Below are 23,178 nucleotides of genomic sequence, written 5' to 3' on the forward strand. Positions count from 1 at the left end.
CTTCCGGAGGAGTGCCAAAATGTGAAATCATAATTAGCTCGTGAAAAGACCTGGGATATCCGTCCGCGGCCCCATTTCAGAAGGGTATATCCGAAAAACTGTGTTCGTTATGCGTTGACAAACCAAGATCAGACAACGAAAGGGCTAGATTGCAGCGTTCCCAGGCGGGGACGTGCATTGAGGATCGAGGCGATGTCGAGACGTTCATCCTGGCGTCATACCGTGCCCCGGACCTCCCCAGAGGATACTATCCCGCAAAGTGTACGGCGAGCCTCCGCTTTGTGACGACGACGACATTGAGTGTGGTGATTTCGTTTTGTTCGCCAGTTCTTCAATGTCTTGGCCTGGCTCAAGCTGATGGTGGATTATTCGACTTGCGCTGAGGTTACTGTTCGCAGGCAGAGCCAACAGCCGTTGCAATGCAGCGATCGACCGAGACAGGGGCGCCGGCAGCTCCGAAGGCCCGAGGCCGGAGTTCAGATCCATCATGACAGCCATAAAACCGTCCAGCAACGATTTCACACGCTTATCTCTTAACGGTTCCTGCAATATGCTCAACATCAGAGCAGAACTCAGCGCCTTCTGCAGGACTGCCCAAGAAGTCTTGACGCTCGATGCCACGTTTTGAAGTCCCAGGAATGCGTGGACCGTCTTGGCTAGGCTTTCGATGCAGATGTCTCGGAGCTGGATCAGCTGTTCTGCGTTGGGTTTCTGGTGCTTTAGCAGTGGACGGAACAGCTCCGATGTGAAAAAAGAGATGTGGAGATCAAAACACCAATGTTCCAGCTGGTCCCTGATCGAGCGGCAGTTGGTGACGTCCCGAAGGTGGGGTGCCGCGTGTCTCAAGATGTCGGCGAATTCCTCTTGCACCTTGAGCATGTTCGAAGGCTCCCAGTGCAGATCTGATGAGATGGAGCGCTCTTGGACGATATGCAGCCCAGTGCTGCAAAGGCTCTTCATGCACTCAACGTACGACATGTCAGTCATGGCGGAAGCTTGTCTCTGCTGAGATTGTGCGGAGGCGAACATGAAACTTGACGGGGCACGATCGAAGGTGATTGACAGCAAACTGTCTTGCCAAAGAATCCGCCACCTACTGAACGTCAGGATCTTCCGGAATTGGAGGGGTGAGCGACGCTCACCAAAGTTCGCGTCGAGAATGCATCTCGGTCGAAGGGTCAGGCGAATCGGTGGCCTCATGCAAGCCGATTGTGATTGCCAATCTGATCGTCAGCCCTATCGAAGGTGAGAAACCATAGGCAGCGCCGCGAACATGAATGTCTTTACCTAGCAACGACCAGGCAACACCGGCGTTCATGTTGTTTGCGATGACGTTCCCAAGAACCAAGAGCGACTGGATGTCCAAAACCGTCGGGTGGCAGAGGTAATTGACACACCGGAGACATTCGTAGGCGCAACACACTGTGCCTATTATCAGTCTGGATATGCGGTAGCAAAATCTGAAGGGTGGGCTGTCGCATACCATACACTTGAGAGGTTAGATGACGTTCCTTTCGTGGGAGCGAGGAAGCTTGACATCCAGATGCAAGGCAAGCGAACATGAGACTGAGCCAGTGCAGGCTCTTCCCATAGACAGTGGACGACGCGTTAACGTAGTTGTCGATTGGCAGCTGTTGGCTGGATCGGCTGATGAGGAACTGGGTCAAGTCGGCCTCCAGCTGGTCGATGTCGACTACGGCTGGGTAGAGAATATGAGCGACATCTCGATACTGCCGAAGGAACTGGAAGCATTCTGCGTCAGAAGGTACGATTTTACAGATCTCTTGAACACGTGTAGAGGAACCGGTAGGCAAACCCCAGAGGTCGACAAATGGATATGTTGCGCTTTCGTTATCTAAGCCGAAAAGGGGCAGGGCACTCTTGCCAATGATGTCTTGCACAGCTACCTCGTCGCTTCTGGTGCCTAATGCCATGACCATAGCGGGAACCGAGTGACGACCTAGATGGACAAAGTCTCCAAGGAGTTCCGTTGGTGCTTGCACCCCAGAGGGAGTCGGATACACGTCTCTTGTATCTTGCTCGGCAAGGTTGCTTGGAGCCGGCGTTTGTGAAGTGGTTTTGCTCTGGAGCTTGCCTTGTACATCTTGTAGTAGAGCCTTGACGCTCTCCAGCTCCGACCATAGATTCTTGTCTTCAGGCGGCCGTCCTTCCGCAGCCACGGGTCTGGTAACTTCAGCCGGAGATGAGGTAAAGGCGGAATCGAGCGATCGTGTTTTCGGTGCCTGTTGATAGGAGCATAGCTCCGGATGCTCTCGGTCTATGCAACGCTGGCATGGAGTTCCATAGTCGCACTTCACCTTCCTCTGCCGGCAGGGGTAGCACACGCGAGCTTTGCGCGCCTTGCGTTTCCGGCGTAGGATCTGATCTATTTGAGACTCTCTCTGGATCGGATCGTCCGTTTCGTCTCCCTGCCGGGCGCTGTCCATGTCATTGGTATCGCCGAACGAGCATAGCGCTGGGCGTCACGGCAAGAGGGTGGTCTGACTCTCAGGCGGATCGTATAGGTAATGACGGCTGAGCGGGCAACTGCGGTCTGCACATCAAGATCGCTTAAGCCACGTGGGTCCGCGCCTAGACCAATTAGACGGGCCTGGGCTTGCCGCTTAACTGCAACACTTCAGCCTTGTGTTGCAAGGTATCGAGCAAGTTCTCCGCGAACAGCGAAGTTTCAGCGAGATGTCCGAGATTCGGCTGTTTGATCGGCGGCAACACGCACGGAACCATGTTGCAGGGGCTTGAAGCTGTCAGCTTGCTGCCTGAGTCAATCTCAATGTCGAGCAGACGAGCAGAAGAGAGCTTTCTTACGTTAGTCCGCCAAAGTATCAGCATGGAGCCTCGATAGCATGCTGCTCGCTCATCGCTCGGCGCAGGCAATTTATATCCGATGGCGCTCCCAATCGTCCCTCACAAATGATCGCCAGCAATCCACTGCAACTGAATCATGAACCGCCATCTCCTCCCTTGTGCATCTACGGCCATCTCTAGGTCCCAACAAGTGTCTGGCGCTTCCACACGATGTGATGCATCGCGACTTTGCTGTAGGGTTCTCGAGATAGTGGCTTGAGCCCCACATCTAGACCGCATACGCTGTATCGTGGGTATTGGTATCTACCTCGAAGAATAAGGTTCGCCATGTTCTTCCTCATTTTCCCTACTGCTGCAAGAGACCTTGATCATGAAACGCGTCTACATTGCTAGTTAAGGGCTCCGTCTCGATCTCGCAGTCATCGAGGCCCAATCGCAGATGGAGAGTATCACCCCTTTATGTGTATTTATCATGGGAACCAAAATCTGGCTATTCGCTTGCACACAGCTAGCGTGGGATGACCTGACCGATCTCAGGGCTGGTTTTCCCGTTACCACATACCCCCTGCCCGACTGCGACAAAGCCGTTGCCGCTGATACCTCGTCTGCGGAGGTTTCCACTTCTGGAACGCATACCCAATCCGCATTCTTCCAGGGACAGTCTCCGAGCATATCAACATGGAATAGTTGGAAATCGCTACTGGGTAACTTTCAGGTCGTGCAGTCAGAACATGAAGTATCATGGCATGCCAGTCTCAAGGTCTAGGCATGCGCAGAACAAGATCTCTCCTCGGAGCGCGTCAGTCTTGGTCGGAGCGTTTCTTCTCATTCCGATATTTCGAGGCATTGCGTTTCTCCCACTTCAGCGGAGCTTTCGACAAGTTCTTCACAACGATCCTCGCGGCACATCGCTTTTTCGTCGCGTGCATCCTCAACAGCCAACCAGCGAGAGCAGACCTGGCGTCAAAAATCCCGCGGGAAGCGGTCTCCAAGACCCTCTCGCCTCAGTTCCGCAGACGATGGCCTCAGAGCGAGAGCAGCTCACTCTGTTGTTGAACGTCGTTACCGCAACAAGCTCAACGACAATATGACGCAGCTCCAGCGGACCCTGGTGGCGAGCGAGCTTGCTACCTGTGTCTTCGGGCAATCATGGGCGCTATGCAAGCTCTCAGAGTCACTTACGAAGGTTGGCAAAGCTGAAATCATGACAAGCGCCATCGATTACGTGAACCAGGCGGAGCTCCAGATTCGGTGGATAACCCATGAGATCGAGACCTTGCAGAATCGAGTGCTGCACCTTCAAACGCTTCTCCCATGTGAATAGAGTATGTCTCAGGTTCACATGATGGCAGTATTCTTGTCGACGTCGGTCCCTTCTACATGATAATCTACGACCGAGAGGAATTGAGAAGCATGCAGCAAGACCCTTGTGGGATGTTTGGCATATGTTGATCGCTGTTCAAGGCTTCCCCGAATAGTGAGGCGCGCCAATACCTGTCACCAGAAGGGTATACCAATTCAGGACCACATTTCGCGCGTGAGAGTTCGGGCTAGCGAGGATGTGAGTAGGATACAGGATATGGTATTTTGCAACCGACGCCGGCCCCGGCCCGATGTTGATATACAGGGTGTGACAACGAGATTAGCCTTGGGTTTTATCACCATTCTGGGTTCGGCGAAGTGGTCAATGTACCTATCTAGCAAATTGCGGGGGACCGAGGAAGGAAGAAGAGCAGGCACGGCAGGCTATCCGCTCAATGCCGGACACTGATGCGGGGTCGACGGCGCTTACTGTCCGGGACAGACATATCATGTATTGCAAGGGCTTAATGTAGGCTTTGGGAAGAACCTGCGGATAAACACTGAGTCTTAGCGACGAAGCCTACTGTGTACGGGCAACTTCATACAAGCGTCTCGTCCGTTCTCTGGGGATCTGACCGGTATCCTCCAAAAACAAATCTTCTGCCAAAGAGCGAATACATAGTCAAATTGTATTCTTGAACCAGCACTGGCAAATTAGCTCGAACAATTGGCAAAGGAGCAGTCAGACCCTGCACGAGAGCAGGTTGAGATGGCGTGGGAAGAGGAATTCGAGTCTGCCACGAAACCTGGGCCAGGCCGTAGAATTGTGGGCGCTGTCGTAATCGCAGCTGATGCCTCTGGTAACTGTCCGCCAACTCAACATTGGTCCAACAACCGACTGACACCCTGGTAGGGAACATAGTGCATCATGATGCCAAAGGTTTCACGTCTGTTGACCCAGAGACCGCTAAACCGATGAGTGAGGACACCACCTTCTGGATCGCCTCGTGCACGAAGCTTTTGACGACTATTTGCGCACTGCAAAACGTCGAGCAAGGGAAACTGGTACTCGACGATGATGTCTCCGAGATCCTCCCCGAGTGGAAATCCCCAGACATCCTAACTGGTTGGGACCACGGTCAGCCACAGTTTCGGAAAGCAACAAAGAAAATCACGTTGCGCCAGTTGTTGACGCATTCCAGTGGAATGGGCTACGACTTCCTGTCGCCAGAGCTCGCAAAGTGGCGGGAGTGGCGCGGAGAAGCAGTGCGTCCTGGCGGAGGTGAAATAGTAACATCCCACCTTTTCCATTGCCGCGTTTGAATTCTTACCCTCACCATCGCAGACTAAGCAATATTTCGCCCCTCTTCTGTACGAGCCAGGCGAGAACTGGGCGTATAGTGTAAGCATCGACTGGGCTGGCAAGATGGTGGAGCGAGTGAACGGAGGAATCAGCCTTGGGGAGTATATGCAGCAAAACATCTTTGATCCTCTGGGGATGACTTCGACGGGATTCCGCCCGGAGAGGAACGAGAACATTAGCAGGAACTTATGCCCTACCACGAAGCGGACTCCTGAGGGAGATTTAGTACCCACCGAGCCGTATGCCATTCAGAATCCCAAGGACGATCTTGGTGGTGGCGGACTATACTCCGCCGCGCCCGACTACGTGAGAGTGCTCATCTCGCTGCTGAGGAACGATGGGAAGCTTCTGCGATCAGAGACAGTAAAGTCAATGTTCACGCCGCAACTTTCCGATGACAGCCACCTGAGGGCCACGGTGGGCGAGCCATTGGCAGGCCCGATGTTTCGAGGTGCTGTGGATAGCCCGGCTTGGAATTTCGGTCTCGGAGGCATCCTAAACATGGAAGATGTGGATGGCGTATGCAAGAAAGGGACACTCACCTGGGGGGGTCTTCCTAACTTATTCTGGGTTTGTCGAAGCTTCTCGCTGATCACTACATGGAAGCTTACATATTCCAGTGGATCGACCCTGCAGCAGGTAATTGTGGCATATATGCCTCTCAGATTATTCCACCAGGAGACGCAGAATCGATGGCCCTGGCGGTTGCGTACCGAAGAGATATCTTCGCAAAAAGCATTGCACAAAGCTAAGGTGGCATACAATCGATGTATCGGTAAGCTATTGAACGCTAGCGGCTGGGAGGCCTCTGGAACAGTGAGTTTCTCGAACAAACTCAGCTCCTCCTCCATGTGCAGCAGAACAAAGACAAGTTTCCGGAAGAAGCTGTATCTTAGTTCATGGATAGAAAGTAGCCACCGTGAACAGATCGAGATGCGGAGTCTTCAATGTTTGACCAAGTAGACCTGCTGCTCTCGTTGTGGCCCATGGCGCAGACGGTCAAAATTGTAGTGGCACTGGATTCGGACAGTCGCATGAGATTGAATACGGAACGCTTCCTCGAAAGGAATTGAGCTTGAGTAGCCACATGTCACGGGCTCTCCTTCTCAGCTGCTACCGATATCATATCAGGATTGTATGGCAAGCCCCGCCGAATTGGTCCTGTCTTGGCGAATGCTGACAAACAGCCTCGGTCAGAGGTAAAACACCGAGTACACTTCCGTCCATTTAAGCAGGTGTCGGGTCTCGCCCAGGTAACCAACGATACAAATATTGGGATATGAAATGCGTTTGGGTGATTGATTGGTCGAGCATCATTGAGGAGGTCAGATAGCTCCTCACCTGTACCAGGACCAAGTCAGCTGCCGCTGGGGAAAGTGCAACCATTCTCTCGTATTTTGCGCCCTTGTGGTGACATGCTGACATGTGCATAGGTTCCGACAAAGGGCTTTTCCGGATACGGGTGTTGATCTTAGCATTGTTCAGGAAGCTGGGTAGGTCGGCCAAGGAGATCTTGTCGAGCGAGTATACCATGCTGGCCTGCAGACCAGCCAGGGGGGAGCATCGCAGATTTCCCATCCAGGTCTCGTTCTTCAAACCACGGCAGGCGCCGAGTTGCCGTTGGGGCTGAGCCAGGCTGCAGATAGAAGGTATAAATGGACTTCTTCGGCCATGCAGACTTGACCAACAACCACCAAAGAAGAATCGGACTAGACGCCTCTTCCCTCTTCACAGATTATTCACGATGCCAACAGGAGGTTGCCTTTGTGGCCAGCTCAAGTATGAGTACGCCGGAGACCCTGTTATGAAGGTATTTGCCACCTTGAACGTGTTCCTTGATGTTGCTCACTCTTTCAGGCAACGTGCCACTGCATAACTTGCCGCCACGTGAGCGGAAGCCTCTTCACCACCAACATTGTCGTGCCAGAAGGAAACTTCAAGGTGACGAAGGGAACACCCAAGACATATGCGACTACTCAAGATAGTGGCATGATCTTGAAGTACTCATTCTGCGAAAACTGTGGTTGTGTTATCAGCAAGGTCGGAGACGGCGAGGCATTCCAGGGAGTGACTCTCATTCTGGCTGGTTCGCTTGACGATGAGTCTGGTGTAGAAGGTGCAGAGCCGGCTGTCGAGTTCTATGTGAGCAAGCGGGCTACATGGCTCCCGGCGCTGGCAGGAAAGGGACAAATGCAGGAGTTTTCCTAAAGGTCTAAGAGATATTGAAGGTGAAACGAAGTTTCGTGGAATGCAGTAGCGACATTGCGGAGAGTTGGAGATGCATCTCGGGCGAGTTTCCCTGATTTACGAGGGGAAACTGCGCTTGCTGATACCTCGTCGTGTATTGCGTCAACAGATACAAGGCTCTTCTTTGCCGACACCAAAATCAATCAGCTTGAGCAAATGCTCTCGTGTCGTGTGTCTCCTTCGAGGCCATTCCCATCGGCTGAAAAGGATGCGCACACAATGGATGAACAAACGCCTCTCATCTCAACCGTCTACGTGACTCGACGCCCACGGCGAACTCCGCATACGACCTTGAAGCGATTCTGTACCATTGCGCTTGGGAGCTGCCTGCTCGTTATTGCCATATGCTTTCTCCTCCCAGTCGCCATTCTTCCTCGTGGTCACGACTCCGTCTCGGCCTATCTGCCTTGGTCTCGGCCATATCCGGCATCATGGCCGCAGAGCAACGGACTCAACTTCGCTGAACTAGTGGACCTGTTGCTGGAAACCCCGAGCGAGGATAAGGCTCGTGCATGGAGTGAATACTATACTGCTGGGCCTCATTTGGCTGGCAAGAATCTCAGTCAAGCCCTGTGGACAAGAGAAAGATGGGAAGAGTTTGGAGTAAAGACGGAGATTGTTGCCTACGACGTGTTTATCAACTACCCACTTGGCCATCGGCTTGCTTTGCTGGACGGGAAGAAGGTCAAGTATGAAGCTTCTCTGGAAGAGGATGTTCTCCACGATGACCCAACTACCTCTCTGGAAGACCGTGTACCGACTTTTCATGGCTACTCTGCCTCCGGTAACGTTACCGCACCATATGTGTATGTAAACTTCGGGACCTATCAAGACTTTGAGGATCTTCAAGCTGCAAATATCAGCTTGAAGGGCAAAATTGCCCTTGCAAAATACGGTCGCATCTTCCGTGGTCTCAAGGTCAAACGAGCCCAGGAACTGGGTATGGTCGGCGTGGTCATGTACTCTGACCCGCAGGAGGACGGAGAGATCACAGAGGAGAATGGGCACAAACCTTATCCTGAGGGACCAGCGAGGAATCCGAGCAGCGTGCAAAGAGGCAGTACGCAATACATAAGTGGGTTTGGACAGTCGTCCTTTGACTGACAACTGCTGACAGGTGTTTCCGCAGGCACTCTTCCCGGCGACCCAACAACCCCTGGCTATCCGTCGAAGCCTGGCGTACCTCGCGTCGATCCACACTTCTCTACTCCTCAGATCCCGTCGCTACCTATTTCTTACGCCGATGCTCTTCCTCTCCTCAAGGCTTTGAACGGATATGGGCCGAACGCCACATCCTTCAATAAATACTGGCACGGCGGAGGTTTGGAGTACAAGGGCGTGGAATACAATATTGGTCCCTCACCAGACTCGGTGGTTCTCAATTTGGTCAATGAACAAGAGTACGTGACGACGCCACTCTGGAACGTCATAGGAATCATCAATGGCACCGCCAAGGACGAAGTGATAGTCGTCGGTAATCATCGTGATGCTTGGATCGCAGGAGGGGCTGGCGATCCTAACTCAGGCTCAGCGGCGCTGAACGAAGTCATCAGGTCCTTTGGAGAGGCGCTCAAGGCAGGATGGAAGCCCCTTCGAACAATTGTCTTCGCGAGTTGGGATGGTGAAGAGTACGGTCTTGTCGGTTCGACTGAATGGGTTGAAGAATACCTCCCGTGGCTCTCTGCGAGCACGGTTGCATATCTCAACGTGGACGTCGGAGCTCGTGGAAAACACTTTGATGCTGCCGCATCTCCGCTGCTGAACAAGCTACTCTACGCAGTCACCAATTCGGTTCCTTCTCCAAATCAAACTGTCCCAGGCCAATCCGTCGGAGATACTTGGCATGGCCATATACGTACTATGGGGTCAGGGAGCGACTTTACTGCGTTCCAAGACTTCGCGGGAATTCCCTCGCTTGACTTTGGCTTCGGCAGCGGGCCGAAAGACGCAGTTTATCACTATCATTCGAACTACGATTCCTTTCACTGGATGGACACTTATGGGGACAAGGGATGGCACTACCATGTCACGGTAGCAAAAGTGTTGTCACTGCTCATTGCCCAATTGAGCGAAACCCCTGTCTTGTCCTTGAGCGCTGGAGATTATGCCCAAGGCCTCAAAAACTATCTGGCTGATGTGAAGGAGAGGTCAAAGTTGCATTTGGCCGGATCGAGCTTCAGCTTCCACGCCCTTGACAACGCCACCACGGAATTCAAGAAAGCAGCTTCAAGATTCGATGACTACACAGCCGACTTGACAGACAGGCTTGCTGAAGATGTGCCATGGTGGGACTGGTGGAAGAAAGTCAGGCTGTTTTATGAAGTGCGGAACGCCAATGAGAAATACAAAGCCCTGGAACGACAATTTCTGTTCCCTGGCGGTTTGGATGAAAGGCCTTGGTTCAAGCACGTGGTCTTTGCGCCAGGTCGTTGGACTGGATATGCCGGCGCCACCTACCCGGGGCTCGTCGAGAGCTTCGAGGACAAGAACTTGACGAACGCTCTGAAATGGAGTGAGATCATACAGGAAAGGTTGCAGGCCGCCACCAGGTTGTTAGAGTAGCTCGACAGGGTATACAAAAAGTACTCCAAGCTTGTCGCACCCATGCTCCAATCGTAACCTCTGTAACAAGTCAGAGGAGGACATCATCCTGGCTTCAACAGATCTCTTGATGGCATTGCCGGAGCTGATGCTCTGCCCTTCCACTCGTCGTGGGCCAAAATGAAGTAAGACGCGCCAATACTCCGTACTCAACCCAAGATTGCGCAAGTAGCGAACCAATCCCGCCTGTGGATAGCCCAAGAATCAGGCACACCAGGAATCATGGCTGACCGGGCTCAAATCCGTAAGCACAAGAAGCTCCTGGCTCGGTTTGGCTCCTCTGAAAACCCGACATATAAGCTTGGCACAATACATGCGACGTGTTGGCTTCTCCGCGGCCAATCCCTTTACTTCCTTTACGCGTCAGGAGGGCCGGTACATACCACAAGGTATGACCATGTAGACTAGGGACAAGTAGTGCTCATTGTTCATACATAGTTTAGTGTCCGTCCTCAATCGAACTTGCAGATACAAGAACTGCACGAAACGGAGCCTTTCGACTAGTAAACCATTGCCACTGCTAATTGCTTCGACGACTAGTCGCGATTCTACTCTCCTCCTCTCGTCATGGCAGAGAATCTGCGGTCTTACCTTCACTGGGCAGCGTCTCCGCTCATCGTCAATGCCCCCATGGGAGGCTATGGGGGCGGAAAGCTTGCAGCCAGAGTCACACAAGCCGGTGGTCTTGGAATGATAGGCTCTATCATGCACGACGACCTAGAGAGAGAGCTTGCTGTTGCACAGGAAGCATTGGGGCCAATACAGGGGGGCCATCCTCTCCCTATTGGCGTGGGCGTACTGCCCTTCGTCGCGGAAATCGACCTTGTTCTCCCAATCTTACAGCAATATCAACCGGCAGTATTATGGTTGTTTGCTGCTAAGGAGCTAGAGGACTACGCAGTATGGGCTGGCAGAGTCCGTGAAGTTTCTCCGCAATCGAAGATATGGATTCAAACTGGCACAGTATCCGCGGCGTTGAAAATTGCACAGCTGGCAAAACCCGACGCGTTGATTCTGCAGGGGGCAGACGCTGGAGGTCATGGCTTTGAGAGAGGAGCAAGCATGGTGTCCCTCTTACCAGAGGCGAGCGATGTCTTGACAAAGGCCGGTCTGGGCAATATTCCCCTGCTCGCTTCTGGTGGCATCGCTGATGCTCGTGGTGCTGCCGCTGCCTTCACCCTTGGAGCAGCCGGAGTAGTCCTTGGAACCAGGTTTCTGGCGGCGAGAGAGACAATTGTACCGCCCGGTTATCGAGATCTCGTGCTTGCTGCGAGCGATGGCGCTGCGAGCACGGTCCGGAGCAAGCTGTTCGACAATGTGAATGGACCAAATATATGGCCAGACGCTTATGACGGGAGAAGTCTGGTCACGGAAAGTTATAATGACTATGTACGAGGCGTTGACATCGATCACATCAGAGAAATGCACCGAAAATCAGTCACAGGTACGGATGCCGGATTCGGGATGACAAATCGTGCGAATGTCTGGGCGGGCTCTGGTGTAGGGCTGGTGAACAAGCTGGAGAATGCGGCAGATATTGTCGAAGAGGTCAGATCAGGTGTCACGCAAATCTTGAAGGATGCCGCCGCCCGGCTGTAGTTTGGACGGGTTTCATATGTTCCAGGACCCTATTCTGTATGCGGGCATCCAACACGCCGTGGACGACGCCTATGCCCAAGTCCTGCAAATGGTTCAATTATATGCTGTCCCACCAACCCCGAACCCGCTTCTCGTAGCGCCTAACTCGCTGCTATATCTCCTGGCGCCGTGTGGAATCACACCCGGACCCAGCCCAATCGGACTCGAGACTCGTCGGAGTTGCAAGCTCTGCCGTCGAGAAGGAGGATTTGAAGGTCTAAGCAAGCTGCCTTCGGGCGTGGGTTGATCATCCTCCACGGCATCCTCGAAGACTGATGAAGGTGTATGCTTCCTGAGATGTGCATCGGATGATGAAATAGCAGAAGCTTTGGCGTCATCGTCCTCCTCAATATCCACTTCATCGTCACTGTCATCCTCTTGAGAGTCTCCGAAGCCCTCCATCTCTACCAGGAACCAGACCGGAACAGCGCCAATTACCGCCACCAAAGCTAATGTCCACCAAGAGATGATCACATATCCAATATCCACACCTTCTGTGAAGGTCAGCCCTGCCAAAGCGGGACCGGCAGCTCTCCCGAGAGCAGAAATACTTGTTGCGACTCCGTTGAGAGTACCCAGGATTTTCAGACTAGCGGCGCTGTTGGTGAGAAGGATGGTCGAGCATGGAAATGCAAAGATACCACAGAAGCATTTGATCAACATGATCACCATCATGACTCCTTGCCTCAGAGAGTTGGTTGGTAAAAGAGCGGTATAGGGCGTCGCAATGTAGGCCAGAGGGAAAGCGACGCAACACGCTTTGAGGCAATTCAATACGCCGTACTTCCTTGCAAACGGCGGAAATACGAAGAACTGGATGATCATGCCAAAAATACCGTAGGCAGTGAACAGCAAGCCTATTTCTTTCGAGTCGATGCCAAAGCCCCCCGCAAACTTGAAGGGGAGTCGTACATCTGGATCATGAATTGATTGCACCGGATAATGCATGAAGATCGCCAGTAGCTGATCGTAGGCAACGGAGTGCATCTGTGAGGACGTCAGCTATGGTGTCAACTTCGACAATAAGTAGGTAGTTGGAACGATCGCATCGTTGCATCGTGACGGCAAACATACAGCAAGGAATGTATAGACAAGCAAATTGATATTTGACTGTCGGGAGAAGACCTCACCCCATCCCGGAGTCTGTTTTCGCAGATTGTGGATAGCATGCTGCGAACCGGACACGGGCGTCGACATCTCGCTAGAAATCCCAGAGAGAAAGGCCTCTGACTCTTCGTTGTTCTCCTGCGTCGGCTGGTGTCGCCTTCGGACGCAAGGGCGAGTGAGGAATCTGCCAAGGATGAGACCATAGTCCCGCCGCGTTCTCTTCTCTTCCAGTGTTTCCTGAAGGAAAAGAAAACCTGCCGTGATACCGCCCATGAAAAGCACACTGATCAGAAGATTTGGCAAGGCGAAAGGATATTCCTGCAGCAGCTTCATCTTTCCGAACACTTGGGGATATCGTTCCACAGGGTGGACGAGAGATCCACCGACCGATGGCCCAAACACACTGCCGACGTTCCACACCAGCGGCATGATACTGAACGCGCGAGGCTGCAACTCTTTCTGTGGTACCAACTCCGCAACAGCCGTTCTGATGATCCCAACGTTCCCGTTCGACAAGCCCTGCAGTGATCGCGCTATAAAAGCCCACGCGAGATTCTTCGAAAAGCCGAATAGAATGCTGGACAGCATCGTACAGGTCAAGGCAACGATAATGATAGGCTTGCGGCCAAAGCGATCTGAGGCTCGCCCCCAGGCAACTCCGGTCAGGCATTGTGAGAGGGAAAAGGTAGCGGACATGAGGCCGGCCCATTGAGCGACTTGGTCATCCCCGACGTTGAATGACTGTATCATCTCCGGCTGTCATCTGGTCAGTTGAGAGCGCATTGACAGCAGAGATGCAAGACTCACGATATAGGGGTAGACGGATGTCGATGCGACAGGCTCTGCGAGGCGGCATGCTGCGAGAATGAGTAATTGTTGGTTGGGCAACTGAAGTGGCCGCTTCGCTCTTTTCGCCATGACTTGAATCCGGTCCACAGATGGTAAAAGCCATGGAACTCAGGCTGTGTCGCAACCAGGACGTCAGAGAGAGCGCAGGAGATGTCGGAGATCGAGCAGGAAGACGAGATGGGCGACGGTGAAGAGAGCAAATGTGGAAAAGGCCGTCAAGGCGCAGTATGGCCGGGTCCCACCGTTGCTGTTCTTGACGCATTGTGATCCTGGGGATCGTGACCGCATCTATCCAATCCTCGGCGCTGGGTAAGAAAATCTGTGGAAACGGGCGGCAAAGGAGGGGTAAGGCATCGGCAGGCGGTGGCCGGCTTGAGAAGGCTTGTTCATGCAGGTGCCGAGTTCCGGTCCGCAGATCCTCCATTCATAGTATAGATATATGGATCAATTATGACAAGCTCGTGACCTGGCTCGACCATCTCCTGAGAACGACATCGACGCACGTCTTGACGAAAGTCAATCCGTGGATAGCCAGCGAGCCACAGAATGGCTTACCTTCCAACTTGACTCTGGGCGGTGAGCGGCGGCATCGCTGAACAATCCAGGAATGAGAACCAGCACCGCAAGACAGACCATATTAGCAAGATCGTGTCGCCATCGGTATACGACGGCGATAGTTTGCATGATTCGATCTCAAGCGAATGACATGTTCGCGGATAGTCGTGTCCTGTGCTGGCTGTGGGGACCGCGACTGCGATCAGCTGCGCAACGAAGTGGTTAGGAGGGCTCGAAGGTCAATGTTCGCATCTGGTGAGTGTGGCCCTTTACGCCATAATCATCTCCTACATATTCGAGAAGGTCTCGAGTACGCTTCGCCGAGGAGATAGGGTCACGTAGGAGAGTATTCTGTTGCGGAACCTCATTCTTTCCAACTCCAGTCTCGGTTCAATACCATGCTCAGGCCCCGAAGGCGAGCTCGCTGAGATCGAGGGATCAAGCCAATCGAGGCAAGATCATGCCGTCTGGTCGATCAAGCAATCATGGATCGAACTGACTGAACATACGGGTCGGGTCGAAATCTCATGGGCCTGAGGATGTGCTGTCTGTTCCTTGGCCGCCTACCACAGTTTCCTCGACCAAGTTGAGCAGAGGGAGTCGTCTACCGCTGACGCCCAGAGAATTGTGGAGCTTGCCGACCCTAGACACAACTCGAGCACCCTTGCTTTCAAAGAGAACTCGCTCAATCTAATCTGGCAAGGTAGATTCGAGTGAAGGCCAGGGAAAGGGGTAATTAGGCTGTACCCCTCCCAATGCCCGCCTTGTATCGTGCCAGAGCCCGCTCTCGCGCCTCTTTGTGATCAACCATCGGTCTCGGATACCCATTCATTTCAGCGACCTTCGCATAGCCTCGACCATATGGGTCATGAATGCCTTTGTCCCTGATACCTGCAAGCTCAGGAATCCACTTACGAATATAGTCTCCTTCCAGGTCGAATTTCTCACTCTGAAGCAAGGGGTTGAAGATTCGGAAATATGGCTGTGGATCGACTCCCGCACTCGCAGAGAAGCCCCATCCGCCGTTATTTGATGCGAAATCACCATCGATAAGGTGTTCCATAAACCATTTCTCCCCCATGCGCCAGTCGATGAGGAGGTCTTTCGCCAGGAATGATGCCACTATCATACGACACCTGTTGTGCATATATCCAGTGTGCCTAGCCTGCCGCATGGCGGCGTCGACGATCGGAAAACCCGTCTTCCCGTCCGTCCATCGCTTGAACTGATCCAGATCATACTCCCATCGGATATTGCTATACTCCGGCTTGAATGGTTTGTTCATGCTGTGGAAGTCAGCTCATGTACCGCCAGCGAGAGCCATACCCACCAGATATATGGCCAATGGCAGAGCACGTGCCTGTAGAACTGCAAAGGGTGGTTAGCTGGCGTGTGCGTATCACCTGGGCGGAGAGATGAACGCACGTCTCTCCATGCCACCTCACCGATCCACATTGAGTGTCCTTGTTTCCGGTCGTCGGTCAATCTCTTCGATGGCGCGGCGTCTCGGGCTTCACGAACTACAGTTCGTGCCGCGAGCGTTCCCGCCGCCAGGTGTGCGCTAAGATTCGAGGTAGCATTGCCTCCCGGGAGGTTCCTGTTCTCATGGTATTTTAGGATCCTTTCCAAGATGAACTTTCTCAGTCTCGCCCGTGCCTCGTGTTCTCCTGCAGGCCACATTGCCTGGAATCTTGTCTTCTCTTCCTCGCTCAGCTGTTTCGACTTGGGTGCTTCTGGAATTCCGCAGGCGAAGAGCTCGGGGTAGGCTTGCCGTGTAGCTGGAGGGTTCTTCTCGGGTGAGGGAAAGGCGTCGAGTTGCCCTGAGTGCTCGTTGAGGTATGCGCACCACTTGCGGTGCCAGGGGCTGTAAACTGAAAGTGCACCACCAGCGCCACTTTTGAGGCAGCCAGGCTGAACAACACAGGTATCGTGGACGACGTTGAAAGATATCCCTTTCTCCAAGCAAGACCTCGTCAATGTGGCCTCTCGTCTGAGCTCGTCGACTTCATACTCTGCGTTGCAAAACACATGGTTCGCACCCCAGTTCGTACAAAGCTCGATAAGTCTCGACGGCAGTTCCCTTCTCCTTTTTACCGTCTCGACGTACAATGGAATATCAAGCTCGGACAGGTCTTCTTTCAACTTTTGGAGGTTGCGCAGGATGAAATCGACCCGGATAGGTGCGGTTAGGTGTGCTTCGAAGTCCTGAGGCGATATCAGATAGAAGCATAGCAGAGGCAAATTATGCTTCCTTGCTGTCTCGCTCGCCAGGTGTAAGGCCCTGTTGTCCATCGTGCGAGTGTCACATTTGAACCAATGGACGACACATTTGCCGGGAAGGATGCTGTCGCGCTGCACCTGCGTCTCACTGATGGCCTTCTCCAGTGTCTCAACCGGTCGCTCAATCTTGCCAGCGCTGTATGCCAGCGCGCGCTCGTTGACCATCTCGGGGGGATAGAATCTGCGCAAGACGATGCCATACTTGATTTCGTTAGTGGAGTCTTTGTATTGATCGCTACTCGGCTGGCTAGTCCGCGGTCTTTTCAGGTCCGGAAGAAGAGGAATTGTGGTTTCGGAGGCTTTGCGTTTGTAGGGTACCATGTTGTCGCTGCGACACACACAACAGAAATGGTGCTATCCTGAAGTCGTGATGCCTCAAAATTTTACGCTGACCGCGCAATAGCATAGAGCAGTTGAAAGCTACAAGCAGTGGTGATCTGGCAGACAACGTGCTTCCTTGGAATCGAGCAATGGGTCGCTGATCGGCGTTGGTGGTGATGTCAATCGGAGATCTGATCTGGAGGCGAGATCGATCTACCGCACATTCCGTACTGGGCCTGCAGTAGCGTGAACGAAGTGTAGCCAATGAAAGGATCCAAGGGCAATTGACACAATGCCAGCATCGAATAACTTGACCTAGCCAAGTCACAACAGTCAACCACATAGCGGACATTCGAAAGAGGGCAGAGGGCGGGATATCTTGAGTTCTGCCATGCTGGATGCGTCGCCTAGAGGCAAAATTCAAGTAGGAAGAAAAGCGACAATACTGAGCAATGTGAGATCATCGCGTGCCTTCATCAACCAGCTTGTTACTGTAACATGTTGGGTTACCCACTGCTTGGTTAAAACCCACAAAGCTGATGATGGTCATTGCCCCTGTCGCTACCATGAGCCATTCATATCGTCCTTTTTTCAGATGATGATATACACAAAAACATCCCAGGACACCAAGTACCATCAAGATAGCGCCAGACTCCTTGCGCCGTCGCTGTTTTATGCATAGCCTTCCAGCCACAACCAAGTTCAACCATTGAGGGAATTCGCCGCACATGGCCAGTCAGGCATATACTGGGCATATCGGCCTCTTCGGGTCTGTAACACAAGGCAATATCACGCCTCGGCATTCACGCACCTTGGGAGACTGAGCACCGACTAATGGTAGCATCCAATATCGATGGTCACGATAGAGGCGAGACGTCGTCAGTGTCTACAACTCCAATATCAGGTCGCTTTCGTGCCGGTTGACCGTTGCTCAAGGCAACTTCCTGATTTTGGCCCAGGCGAGCCACAGCAGTTGAGCTGCCTTCGTTTTCTTCTTCCGGAATTGTAGCGCAATACTTCTTCAAGACTTGTTTGAGCGCCGGTCGCCGTATCGGCTTGGCCAAAAAGTAGTCCATGCCGGAAGCCATACACTCGTCCTCGTTGGATTTCTCGGCGAATGCCGTCAGTGCAACAATAGGCGATGTAAATCCCATCTCTCGAATGAGCTTGGTCGATTGAATGCCATCGAGATTTGGCATCTGCACATCCATGAACACCAGATCGAACCTTTGCCCACTGACCATGGATTCTCGAACTTTGTCGAATGCTTCTTGTCCGTCTTTGGCAATGGTAACGTCTGGACGAATTAGTCTTGAAAGCGCTATTCTAAGATGACGAACTTACCATAGACGTCTTCCAGCCTCAACATACGGAGTACCACTTCCTGGTTGATCTGGTTGTCTTCAGCGACCAGCACCCGGACCTTCCGACCTTTCTGCGCAGCCTCCGTTTCTACTTTCTTCATCTCATTGATCTTGGCTTCGGGGGAATTGGTGCTTTTCGTCTCCTTGGCAACGTAGGGTTGAGTGAAGCCAACAATGCGAGGTACGTCCGCCAGTTTGGGCTGGTCGTCCCGCGTAGACGGCAGGGATGTCGTGGAGCCGGTATGGTTGTGCATGTTTGATTCAGGTGGTGAGTCATGTAAAGGCTGTCCGACCAGGCTGCTAGCCTTCGAGAGCGATCTGTGCGTCGAAGACGCCATTGACGGTGACCGTTCGGCGACATAGCGTAGCGGAATTCGCATGGTGAACTTGCTGCCGATCCCGACTTTACTGTCAAGAGAGATATCACCACCCATCAGCGCTGCTAGTTGGGCGCAGATACTCAAGCCAAGTCCAGTCCCTCCATACTTTTTGCTGAGACCTAGGTCGCCCTGTACAAAGGGCTCGAAGATCATCTTCTGTTGTTCGGGGGGAATTCCTGGTCCGGTGTCGTCAACTTCGAATTCAAAGCTCAAATCTTTCGTGTTTACGGGAGGTGGTGACATCGACCTCTGCCTCTCGGCGACCTTGGAGATATGAGTAGTACCGCCAGCCACGGTGATGCTAAGTTTCGAGTCCTCGCCAGAGTTCGAGTTCGAGTTCGAGTGATTCTTCTCGTGCTCTCCGGCTTCGGGAGCGACTAGAGAACCATTCGACATACGCACTCGCTTGTTGCTAGATGATTTGGACTTCCGGGAAGCCAGTGACGATTTCCGTGCGCTGCCGGCTCGACTTGGAACGTTCTCGACCAGCCCGGTGCACCGCACCCGAACCGTGACCGAGCCATGCGCCGGTGTAAACTTCAGACTGTTACTGACGAAGTTCATCAAAACTTGCAGTATCCGATTCTTGTCGCCCCACAAACACATATCCCGAACGCGGCCTGTTCCAACGGGTCCATACAGCTTCTCGCCAGAAGCGTCAGACGAGTCACCAAACGCATCATTCGTGCCAAGGAAGAGGACCTTGAGATCTACCTGCGCCTCTCTGGCTTGTTTTTCGAACGTTGGAATCAGTTGGGTGCTCAAATCACTCAACCTGAATTCGGCTTCATCGATCGAAAGCTGTTGGCCGACCTCGTTTTTGCTGAAAGTCAACAGGTCCGTCAACAAGTGGAGCAGCAGATCCCCCGACTTGTAAATGGTATTGAGTGTCGAGCGTATCCTCCCCAAATCATCTTCATTCATGCAGACCGTCGTGAGGCCCAGGATACCGTTGAGGGGTGTTTTCAATTCGTGCGATATGTTTGCAATGAAAAGTGTTTTGCTCTGGTTAGCGGCTTCGGCAGCTTTCTTACTTTTCTCGAGCTCCGCTGTGCGTTCCCTGACTCTTTCTTCGAGGCGCTCATATTGCATCGTCAATTCGTCAGACATTTCGTTGAACGTTCGCGTAAGCTCAGTCAGTTCGTCAGTGACGAAATGCTTGCGCTCCGGAACCTTGCGCGGTATTCTGAACGTTCTACGCCGCCGCGGGGTGTTCGACCGTTCCGATTGTTTGGGCTTCGTGATCCTCGTGAGCACACCGAAGAAGCCCTCCTTCCGCGCGATTTCCCGTTCGTCCGCGCCCAGATTGTCGTCGGGTTCTACTTCTCGCTGACCCAGAGTGCTCGAATACTCGCTGTTATCGTCAGGCTGGTAGGGCTCCACAGTTTTAGCTGTGGCTGCGGCCAGCTGACGGATCGGAGTAATAGAATAGTGAGCCATAGGAAACATGACGAAGAGGAGGAGACCCGTCACGGAGAAGACACAGATCAGTACAACATCACGCAGGTGAAGGATAGGCTCCACAACTTCATGATGTGACTGTTCTACCACCACGACCCAGTCAACATATCTTGTCGACAGGGTGGCATATCCAGCGGAGACTTTGGTCCCGTCCTCGTTGCGCGTGGAAATATATGCACCAGCATTGTTGATAGCCTTGTTCTGTTTGGTCCAGGCTGATACGACGGCCGGGTATTGTGACATGCGGAATGGATCAGAAGAATTGGTGATGCCACTCCGTGCTTGGTGACGATTGGATAGAGTTGCGTTGCTTGGAGGTGGCAAGATGAACCTGACGTCTTGTTCCGCGGCATATTCCTTGCTGGAGCCGCGGATTTGCTGTCCGAAATGATTATTCGGCGTGGCTGGCCCTATTAGCAAGGTCTCTCCAGTCTTGTCCAATCCCTCAGGTGACTGCTGAATCGCCAAGATCAGATTGGTGTTGGCAACTACAGTCATCCATCCGAGTACATCTGAGCGAGACGTGTTGTTGATCAGCGGCACTGTCAATGACAAAAGGGAGTAGGTCTCATTGATGACTAGGGGCCCCAAGAACAGCGTGTCGTCGGGATCGACAATTCGACCCTGGTAATAAATGGTGGAGAAGTTGGTTCCTGGCTTTGGAGAGCCATATGTCAAGTTAGGATACAATGATGGCGGATATCCCAAGCCAGGGTCTCCCAAATACACCGCTGAACCGTTTGGGTAGTTGTAGGGCAGTTTGATGGTCCCATTCAATCCCATCGCCGTGACATTGAGCAAGCCGTCAACTGCACTTTGGTTGCCATCGAATGCGTTCGGATACAGAATTGCCTGGACGAGTGTGCTGCCGTTGGCAAGGGCGCCCTGAAAGTCACTGACAGACCGCGACCAGTTCTCGTTGCTTGTGTTTCCAGAGTTATATCTTCCCAATGCACTTTGTATCAAAAGTCGCGTGCTAATTAGTCTCGACTGCGAATCGAGTAATAGCAAGGCACTTGAGATTTGTGCCGATTTCAAGGACGCTGCCAGGGACAAGCCGGACAGTCTAATGTTCGTGATGAAGCTGTAATTTTGAAACCAGACAGCCAGGGCCAACACCATAAGAGACATAAGCGAGCAAAAGAGGACAAGCAGCCCAAGCTGCTCCCGTATCGAGATCCGCATGGCGGAGGTATGATCACCCGTGCTGCTCTTTGCATCTCCTCTCAGAAACCAATATCGACTTCGGTCGTTGATCAGCTCCACGCTCGGTTCGTCATGATCGCAGCATGCCAGCCGCCGTGAGGAGGAAAAGATGGCCTAATGGAATAAGCCCGTAACGTTCCGGGGTCGAGCGGGAGCTGGTGTGAAGGGACCGTCGGTCTCCAGGAAGATCTGCACCCTCTGGAAGACAGCAGGTAATTTGCAAAACCGAAGCTCAAAGGAGGCTGATGGGTGAAGTCGTGGGTGGTGGCTAATGGGACAGCGGATGGAGGGGACCTGAGAATGGGGTTCTTGCGTTCGAGACCGGCTATTCGGAGGGCACGGCGCAAAAGGTAATGTCTACAAGGAGAGAGACAAAAGCCAAGCGCAACATAACCTCAGGCGATCATTGTCGAGAATCAAGAGACTGGTTCGAACAGCCGCAGACCCAGATGTATGGTACCCAAGCGTGGAAGGCAAATGGCAAAAGGTAAAAGAGAATCGATCTGATCAACAGGTGGGAACGAGCCGGTTGGTGGTGCTGCCGAGCCCCGGCAAAACTAGCCTGCGACCACGAGTGGTTCAGTTAACACGATGGCTAAGTCGCCCATGTTCATGCAGGAAGCGACACCGAAAGCCCATGACGGGCAACGCCACGATCCTTGTGAGGACTCTTAAGCGAGAAGACGCTGATTCAAAGGGGCTGTCGAGTGTCCACCGACTTTCTCGACGGAATAGCATTCCACGTACTGATCAAGGCAAGACACACAATTCGCGGCGTCTCGCAATCACAGGGAACGCGAGCACGCGTAAGTATTTAGAAGCATGATTCTCGATGGCAGGAAGCGCATTTCCACATTCCGAACGGAGGTAACTGCAGGTCCCGAGGGGTCCTCCATAGTCTGTAGAATATGCTCCTAATTCGTTGTTGGCACTTGGAGAAGAAGCGGCTGAGCCTGCAACGAGTGAAATGGTGCCTGGCTGCGTAATTGAGCGGCCCCTCCGAAGCTCCACCTTTCAACTCTGATCATGGTTGAAATGTATTTCCCCCGGGCTTGCAGCGCTTTCAGACACAGCATTTGCAGCGGCGATGGGAAAACCAGCAAAGGTAGCCCTTTTCGTAAGCAAACTCATCTTCAGCCAGAGTAGATACGGCTTACCTGCAACGAAGACTAGGTGAAGGTCAAATGGTATCAGCCAATGATTTGGCTTCGACTATGCAAGGTATAATATTCTCAACTGTTGCCTTCTTCTCTCAAGTTTTTCTACCACAGATTTCGGTACGTGTTGCACTGTGTCCTGTGTACACCGCTTTCCCCAGAAGCCAAGGCGAAATACAGTTGCCCGCGGCTCTGCGCGGCGAGGCAGGCACAGAAACCCTAACTCTCGATTTGTGATGGCATTAGGAGGGCTCTAGGCTTCACCGTGCAAGTCCACGGTGAGATCAAAAATTGAGCATTTTTAAACCCTCGATGTCCCGTTTGGAGAGAGTAGCTGGTATCTTTCCTAACTCCTCTTGCACAGACTCTTAATTACAGCATCGAAGGGTCTGGCCCTGTGCGCGCACCAATACCTGTAGTCATCTTAGTCTTGCTCAGTCTAAGCCGACCTTTGGCATCTGGGACTTCGCCCTTCGAAGGCGTGTCAACCAACGATATGATGAGACCAGACACTTCAGCCT

General features: G+C 52.8%; 9 protein-coding genes across 9 annotated transcripts; 5 read left to right on the forward strand and 4 right to left on the reverse strand.

Annotated features, from left to right (window-relative positions):
• Nucleotides 1–204: 204 nt before the first annotated feature.
• G647_09746 (uncharacterized protein) lies at nt 205–2,447 on the reverse strand (the record flags this gene model as incomplete). Its single annotated transcript, XM_008725739.1, has 4 exons — nt 205–1,093; nt 1,143–1,236; nt 1,288–1,422; nt 1,484–2,447. The coding sequence occupies 4 exons, from the start codon at nt 2,445–2,447 to the stop codon at nt 205–207; spliced, it is 2,082 nt and encodes a 693-aa protein (XP_008723961.1).
• A 1,466-nt stretch (nt 2,448–3,913) lies between these two features.
• G647_09747 (uncharacterized protein) lies at nt 3,914–4,150 on the forward strand (the record flags this gene model as incomplete). Its single annotated transcript, XM_008725740.1, has 1 exon — nt 3,914–4,150. The coding sequence occupies one exon, from the start codon at nt 3,914–3,916 to the stop codon at nt 4,148–4,150; it is 237 nt and encodes a 78-aa protein (XP_008723962.1).
• A 747-nt stretch (nt 4,151–4,897) lies between these two features.
• On the forward strand, nt 4,898–6,243 carry G647_09748 (uncharacterized protein; the record flags this gene model as incomplete). The annotated part of the gene is made up of 4 exons (XM_008725741.1): nt 4,898–4,988; nt 5,042–5,418; nt 5,474–6,061; nt 6,112–6,243. 4 exons carry the CDS (start codon nt 4,898–4,900, stop codon nt 6,241–6,243), a joined length of 1,188 nt encoding a protein of 395 aa, XP_008723963.1.
• A 992-nt stretch (nt 6,244–7,235) lies between these two features.
• Nucleotides 7,236–7,699, forward strand: G647_09749 (uncharacterized protein; the record flags this gene model as incomplete). The annotated part of the gene is made up of 2 exons (XM_008725742.1): nt 7,236–7,301; nt 7,349–7,699. 2 exons carry the CDS (start codon nt 7,236–7,238, stop codon nt 7,697–7,699), a joined length of 417 nt encoding a protein of 138 aa, XP_008723964.1.
• A 258-nt stretch (nt 7,700–7,957) lies between these two features.
• On the forward strand, nt 7,958–10,300 carry G647_09750 (uncharacterized protein; the record flags this gene model as incomplete). Its single annotated transcript, XM_008725743.1, has 2 exons — nt 7,958–8,813; nt 8,868–10,300. The coding sequence occupies 2 exons, from the start codon at nt 7,958–7,960 to the stop codon at nt 10,298–10,300; spliced, it is 2,289 nt and encodes a 762-aa protein (XP_008723965.1).
• A 606-nt stretch (nt 10,301–10,906) lies between these two features.
• Nucleotides 10,907–11,938, forward strand: G647_09751 (uncharacterized protein; the record flags this gene model as incomplete). Its single annotated transcript, XM_008725744.1, has 1 exon — nt 10,907–11,938. One exon carries the CDS (start codon nt 10,907–10,909, stop codon nt 11,936–11,938), a length of 1,032 nt encoding a protein of 343 aa, XP_008723966.1.
• Nucleotides 11,939–12,031: 93 nt separating this feature from the next.
• On the reverse strand, nt 12,032–14,002 carry G647_09752 (uncharacterized protein; the record flags this gene model as incomplete). The annotated part of the gene is made up of 3 exons (XM_008725745.1): nt 12,032–12,964; nt 13,052–13,840; nt 13,892–14,002. The coding sequence occupies 3 exons, from the start codon at nt 14,000–14,002 to the stop codon at nt 12,032–12,034; spliced, it is 1,833 nt and encodes a 610-aa protein (XP_008723967.1).
• Nucleotides 14,003–15,224: 1,222 nt separating this feature from the next.
• G647_09753 (uncharacterized protein) lies at nt 15,225–17,089 on the reverse strand (the record flags this gene model as incomplete). Its single annotated transcript, XM_008725746.1, has 3 exons — nt 15,225–15,774; nt 15,819–15,856; nt 15,914–17,089. The coding sequence occupies 3 exons, from the start codon at nt 17,087–17,089 to the stop codon at nt 15,225–15,227; spliced, it is 1,764 nt and encodes a 587-aa protein (XP_008723968.1).
• An 857-nt stretch (nt 17,090–17,946) lies between these two features.
• Nucleotides 17,947–21,479, reverse strand: G647_09754 (uncharacterized protein; the record flags this gene model as incomplete). Its single annotated transcript, XM_008725747.1, has 2 exons — nt 17,947–18,386; nt 18,434–21,479. The coding sequence occupies 2 exons, from the start codon at nt 21,477–21,479 to the stop codon at nt 17,947–17,949; spliced, it is 3,486 nt and encodes a 1,161-aa protein (XP_008723969.1).
• Between the last annotated feature and the right edge of the window lie 1,699 nt (nt 21,480–23,178).

This window comes from Cladophialophora carrionii (genome assembly GCF_000365165.1).
Source record: "Cladophialophora carrionii CBS 160.54 unplaced genomic scaffold supercont1.11, whole genome shotgun sequence".
In the NCBI taxonomy this organism is placed as follows: Eukaryota; Fungi; Ascomycota; class Eurotiomycetes; order Chaetothyriales; family Herpotrichiellaceae; genus Cladophialophora; species Cladophialophora carrionii.